The following is a 7,056-nucleotide window of genomic DNA, read 5'->3' on the forward strand; positions in this document are numbered from 1 at the left end:
TTGTCATAATTCATGCGTGAAAGGGTTAATATCAAACAAGTGTGCAAAACTGATTAAAATAAACATCAGTGTTCAGCCTTGATTCAGTTAAATTTAGGTTGACAGTCCAATGTTGATTTAACATAGTTTCAATGACTGTTTGTTATCTAGGAGATAGGCTACAACAGCAGAAGACCACACAAGAACAGGAAACTGAGGCCACAGTTTGCACAGGCTAAATAACATTGGACAATAGAGGGCTGAAAAATATTTGCCTGGTCAGACGACATTCAAATGACAGGGTCAGAAAATAGTGTAAACAGCATAAAAGCATTGATCCATCCAGTCTTGTATCAACCCTTTTGACTGCTGGGGGTGGTATAATAATTTGGGCCATGTTTTTGTGGCACATTTTGAGCCTCTAAGGCAGGCCGTATTGTTTAAACAATACTTAACAGACACTGAGTGTTGCTGACCATTTCTATCGCTTTATGACCGCAATGTACCAATCTTCTGATGGCTGCTATCAGCAGGATAACAAGTCATATCACAAAGTTCAAATGATCTCAAACTGTTTTCACTTAATAAGTACTGCCTGTGTAGAATGCCATTCACAAGACTTTATACTGATAAAGATACAGTCAGATACTTTTTTGCTGAGTGTACAGGAATAAGAATGGATAAAGAACAGGACAGAGTGAGCCCATTGGAAATACACTAAAAGTATGTATAATTAACTATTGTTTCATCCAAAAAGTATTTAAAAAAATTATGCTTCTATAACCACCATATTTATCCTTACCAGAATCAACATGTGCTTATGGACATTTAAACTGTGTCCCAAAAACTAATACGCAACTTGGTGTAGAACCGGTAATTATTAGAATTCTCTGGTGAGTGCTTCAGTAGAAATGACCTGAGGAACATAACAAGACAAAACAAGATAGGACACATAAAATTGACTTGCGCACACACAGAAAGCTGACGTGGCTTGCTTGCAGAGAGAGGGAAGTGGAATCAGGAAAAGTGTGAAAATGTCTGTGCCCCTTTGAGTTTCCTTCCTTGGCAAACAAGAGGCACCTGGGCTTCTAAATACAAAAACATGCTTCATCATTTGACAAAAATGAGTCATTCTGGCAACCTGACAACAATGTAACCAAAACACTGTGTACCATTGTAGCATTTATTCCTCCTTGCTGTCTTCCCATTAGTTCCTGTTTCCCTCTGCCTTTAAATACTGAAAGCTACTGAAAGTATTCCTTCATTTACTTCCTGCTGTTGCCTTTCAGTCATACAAATGTGTAAAATCCCACACTAAGGACATAAGCTTATCCTTCTATATGTGACAGGCCCCCTGGGAAACAGCACCAAAATCCCACACTGAGGTTATAATTATGACATTTAATTGGAACAGATATTTATGTGGTGAGGAAACTTGGTGATTTAGTCAGAGCGGAGTGCAAACTACCAATCTGCATCACACAGCTATTTTAGAAAGCCAGCTGCTTCTACACTGGCCTGCTGGGCTTACAGTCATTAATTGTTTCAAAGGAATGAGAGAACAAATGGCATTAATGCAGTGGACAAAATATCCTCGCCAACTCAGTCCAAAAATACTCAGTAATGCCCCTGGCTTCACAGTCTCCTTCCCCAGCCTGTTGTACTGGGTCAGGCCTCCAGACTGCCCTGACAACATTTTCAAGCTCTGAGGACAACATGTCTGAGCAGTAACGCATCAGTGCACTCTTTATCCCACTGCACTGAAGTACGCAAAAGCAAAAACACATTCAAACTTCTTTTTTTTCCACTAAAGAGATTTGGCTTGTGTTTTTGATGACAATTTGGGGCCAAGATGTTAATGCTATTTTACTGTCAGTTTTACAGAAGGTTTGACTTCTGTGTGTTCTTAGCTCATTAGAAAACACTGAAACTGACAATCTGTAGGGAAATACAGGCTATGATAAGACATGTCTGAGTTTCCCGGGACACAATCTTATAAATGGAACTTCAACCTTTGGGTGTGTTCCTGTTCCACACAATTAGTGTGCAGGCTGCGTAAAATGAAACCCAAAAAGAACGTGACAATTAGAGGTCAGGTTGGCTGAGCATGCATTTTGGAAACACTCCTTATCACATGCAAACACTAGACTTGTAACATCAGCTAGTCAGCAGCTCTTGAATGCTTTAATGCCTTGTTGGGAAATTTGTTTAACAAACTGCTAATAATCTTTTTCTGGAGACTCAAACCAGCTCCTTAAAGCTTAGTGTTGCTATTATTTGAATAAATGAGCCTTTATGTGGCTGCTGTTTAAATATTAACTGTTAAATAATAGCCACAATATCGCAGTCAATATTGCTCTACATGTTTTATTCAATAAAACATATTGCATAACCAGTCTAAAGACAATGAGGCCAATGTGGACCAACTACTGTTCAGTAACATTTGCTGTACATGTTTCTGTAAAATCTGACATAACTTTTATCTTTTTAAAAACTCCATAGGAAGTGATAACCTAAAGTGCTTTGAAAAAAAGAGCGATATAAGACAGCAAGCACACGCATAATAATAATACAATAAAAACATAATACTTTTCTTTCACAAAGTCCAGTGTAAAAAAACCAAAACAAAATCAAAACAACAAAACAAGTCAGAACAACACATGAAATAGTAAAATAAATCATTGTTCAGCCATTCACCAAATAACCCTTCATCTAGGCCAAGTCTTTTCTTAAATTATTTTTGGTTATATTGTTTGGAACAGACATCCTTAAAACAACTTCTATCGCCCTTCCAGACCCCAAACCCTCAATACTTTGCAATCCATATAAATTCTTTATAACATATCCACACATATCTGAAACTTTCTCATCTTCATACTGCATTCCTTTATGTGCATTTCTTGATCAACAGCATAAACATATGACCATAAACATAGACCGGGAATCCTAAAGCTCAGTTTTGACTGATAAAACTCAGCATACTGAATTTAAACCTGAAGCTTAACAGGACAAATTCCTTTTTTTAGGTTTCCTTCATACGAAACAATAGGAACGTCTATCTCATGAAAAGTTTATCTCTTTTTTCTTTGCTGCCGAAGCATTTTTCTCCTTTTCAGTATCATCTCATGGAGTTTGTCCAGGCCATCCCTGAGTCCTTCTCCTATGATGGCACAGGCTGGCTGCAGATGCCAGGGTGTAGCAGGGCCCAGTTCTTTCAAAGCCAGCAGTTTCTCAATTTCAGCCAATCCTAGAGAGTGCCTCAAGTCCTGTTTGTTGGCGACCACGAGCAGGGGAACTCCCTGGTTCTCAGAGCTCTTGGCGATTTTATGGAGCTCTGTTTTGGCCTCTTCCATGCGCTCTGCATCCACAGAGTCCACCACGAATATGATGCCATCTGTGCATCTCGTGTATGACTTCCACAGGGGGCGCAGCTTCTCCTGACCACCCACATCCCAGAAGTGGAAAGTCACAGTCTTGTGGCCTCCCAGTGGCACTCTGACTTTCTCTGCATTGAAACCTTTGGTGGGAACAGTGTTTACAAACTCATTGAACTGCAGTCTATACAAGACAGTGGTCTTTCCAGCAGAGTCTAGTCCAAGGATGGCAATGTGGAAAGACTGGAAGAACGGGATGTTTGAGAGACAGCTAGGTTGTTCCGAAAATCCATTCCCCATCTTTTCTCATGGGGAAAGGCAGGTGAATTTGGAAGGATTGAGCCAACTGTCCAACAGATGTCCAAAGAACTGTTTAGATTCCAAAATGATGGCACCAAGTACCTGAAAGAACATGGATGGGACAAAGATTACATCTAATTTCCAAGGATTCTCAGGTTCAAAGACATTACTGCTCAGTCAGTAATATAACAATCTAGTCACTTAGTAATAAACAAGAGTCAAAAAGTCAACAAACTGAATGGTGTAAGTTACATAACAAATTCTATTTATTGGTTAATTTAAGTCACCTATTACTGATCATATCAAACCAAGTCAGCCTGTTTCAGCAGAACTCCTACACGTACTGAACTAGGCGGGGCGGGGGACAAAGATAGGATTTTATTATAGTAAATTCACTTGGGGTCAACATATGGTGAACTTTGGTTCACGAGTTTGGAGGTACAAAAAATAAATACATTTAAAGCTAAAAAATTAAAATCAAGCAATAAAATCCAACACATCTTTAAACTGGAAAGCACCAAAGTCAGAAGAAGAATACTTTTCCCAAGTTAGACCACTAAGTGAAATAGAAAAGAAAAAACAAACAAATAAACAAACAAACAAAAACAAACACAATGGCTCAAATGTCCTTAATGGGATAGTTTTCCTGTTCAGGAGGCAAATACTACATAAAAAACCCCACACAAACTGTCTAACCTTAGCTGAGCTTAACTTAAAGCTTATAATTACTTTTTTAGCCAGCAGGTTAAGCACTGGTATACCCGTTTCCAGTTTCAGAATACTGGACAATGCTGAACATAGTGACTTCTAGCAAACAAAACTGGAAAATATTTTGTCAAGGCTAAAACAAAGATAAAAGCTAACGCACTACACTTGTGTATTTGTCAGTTGGACTGACTCCAGCTGATGTCAATGCTGCTCAATGCTTACTGAATGTGCAAAGGTCAGCTAGTGCTTTCAGTTCAGCTGCCCCCAAGTGGCCAAAAAAAAACCCCAACAAATGACAAATGGAAACAAAAAAAAAACCAAGCAAAATGCAAACTTTGAATATGAGAATATAAAAGACTATATCATTTGCTTTACATAGTGAGAATGCTACCAAACTATTAGTATTCAAGCTATCAATAAAAACATTCACAATCAGCATTAAAAAGACTATACTTCATTATTTCTTTTTATTATGGTGACACTGAAACTGTGACCATGCTTAGTCATGGTCTACCAATTTATTTTAACATTAAATACTTTCTTACATAATAAATATGCAAATCCACTTTTTATTTCACCCTCAATATCCATAAGTGCCTACTCACTGAATGACAATGTGGCTTTTAAGATGTATAGATATATGTTTATAATTATTATTACGTTCACTTGCGGTGTATCAGAGTCAAAGCATTATTATGTAAAGTGAATTAAAGATGATAACTTTCAATTACTACATTGCATACTGGCTGAAGTCCCTCATAATGGAGCTCAAAGGGGTACTTAAGTTCAAATTACTGCAACTCATGTTTCATTACACGGTATTTATGTATTATACTCGATCCCTAATTGCATTTTAATACTTCCATTTATCACGATATGATTCTCCACTAATTTTGCAGTGGTAAGGTCTTTAAATCGAAGGAAAAGAAAATACGTTTTTATTTCTAGTAAAAAAAAAATGTGTTACATACCCTTCATATGACGATAAGATAATACAGCTAATCTCTCTGGACAGAAACGCGGTCGTCTTCTGCATCTACAGCGTCTGAAATTCAGCTCACGGTATATTTTCCTCTCTTATTTCCGCAAAGACAGCAGCAAAGCCTTCGCCAGAAACTGACACACCATGTCCGTCTGTCCTCAGTGTCCCGTATGGATCTACCACTGATGACACTGCCGCTGTGTGTGCGCACAGCCTGGAACAACGCCCATACTGACACTGCGGGACCGCGCAATTGGCGTGCCCTCATTCCTCTGTCAGCCGATTGGCTAAAACAGCTGTCAATCACATTTCTGCCCGGGAACGCAGATCACCTGTTGCTCTGACTGCCCGTCGCACCATTTTACTCCGGACGTCAGTATTCTTTGATTCTTGATCCGCAGTAAGACGTACTAATTATGCGTCAAGTCAAATTTTCTATTAAAAAAACCGCCGGGGAGGTTATATTTAAAAATAATATACAGAACATGCATACGGCTGGTTATTACATTTAGAAATCTATTCTGTCAAGCAAATGCAGTTCACAAAGAGCTCAAAATACGTTTCTAAGCTCTGTCAAGTCTACAACCCTAAACATTTATCATAATAATTATTGTTAGCGGTATTTTAGCCTTTATAAACAATTAACATGGTTAATTGTTAGTAACCATTGTAAATAAAATTTGAGTTACCTTTGATTCAGCTAATGCAGGCAGTGTACTTTCCCTTTTTGACCGCGCCAGATCTCTGTGTGTGTGTGCGTGTGTGTGTGCGCGTGTGTGTGTGCGCGCGCAGAAACTGCACCGCCCCCTTCGGCCGCGTGTTTTTGTTTGAAATGATTGGTCAGAGGGCAGGAAAAGCGCCTCTCTCAGTGCAGGCCATCGCAGAAAGGATAACAAACAGTATTTGGCCCTTAGCCACTGCCTTGCATAAGCAGTCTGTGCTGGACTATTTTAGCGCCTTTGATTTGTTTATTTTCACACAAACCCACAAAGACAGAATAATAGAATACACAGCCTAACACCGGACACAGAATCCGGTAGCACCATATGGTATGTATCCATATAAATAGCTACAATATGCAGCACACCTTCCCAAAAATGGCACAAAATTCAAGCACAACTGCTGGAAGAGGGAAGTATTGATGGAGGATTTTCTTTCAATGAATTGTATTTATAAAAGGCAGCAAATGTGCTGTCATAGTATATTATATAGTATATTATTATATTATTATATAGTACTTTAGTCCTGTTACTGAACACTCAAAGCACTTTCACACCACAAGCCACATTTGCTCATTCATGCAGAGAATCATGCAGTCATTTATTATATTCCTTTCACCAACATTGGGTGCAAGAATCTTGCCAAAGGACACTTTTGCATGTGGACTGCAGGATTTAGGGATCAAACTACTGACCTTGGATTTACTAGGCAATTTACCCAGCCAGTTTAGAGCCATTTTTCTGAGTTGATCTTAATCACGTGCATGCTGAATAGCAAAAATTAATTCAGGGACTAACCTTTTTTCTTCAATTCAAAATTAGATAGTTTGGACATGTGTAAGGGAGGGATAGTGGATGTATCAGACAAAGAAATGGGAAACACAGAGCTTCCAGGCAGGATAAAAAGAAGAGGATCTCAGATGATGTTTAGGGATGCTGTGTAGGAAGACATGCAGGGCCTTAGTGTGACAGAAGAAGATGCTAGGGACTGAGT

The 7,056-nt window shown here is 38.7% G+C and overlaps 1 protein-coding gene across 2 annotated transcripts; it reads right to left on the reverse strand.

Moving 5' to 3' along the window:
• Positions 1-2,301: 2,301 nt before the first annotated feature.
• arl4aa (ADP-ribosylation factor-like 4aa) lies at positions 2,302-6,114 on the reverse strand. Of its 2 annotated transcripts, none has more exons than XM_080895520.1 (2): positions 6,033-6,114; positions 2,302-3,755 (listed from the first exon to the last, which is right to left on the reverse strand). In XM_080895520.1, the coding sequence occupies exon 2, from the start codon at positions 3,651-3,653 to the stop codon at positions 3,051-3,053; it is 603 nt and encodes a 200-aa protein (XP_080751646.1). In that variant the 5' UTR covers positions 3,654-3,755; positions 6,033-6,114; the 3' UTR covers positions 2,302-3,050. The 2 variants fall into 2 exon arrangements, with proteins under 2 accessions (XP_080751646.1, XP_080751645.1); XM_080895519.1 differs by lacking the exon at positions 6,033-6,114 and adding an exon at positions 5,333-5,753 and having other exon boundaries at positions 2,303-3,755.
• Between the last annotated feature and the right edge of the window lie 942 nt (positions 6,115-7,056).

This window comes from Rhamphochromis sp. 'chilingali' (assembly GCF_963969265.1).
Source record: "Rhamphochromis sp. 'chilingali' genome assembly, chromosome: 11".
NCBI classification, from domain to species: Eukaryota; Metazoa; Chordata; class Actinopteri; order Cichliformes; family Cichlidae; genus Rhamphochromis; species Rhamphochromis sp. 'chilingali'.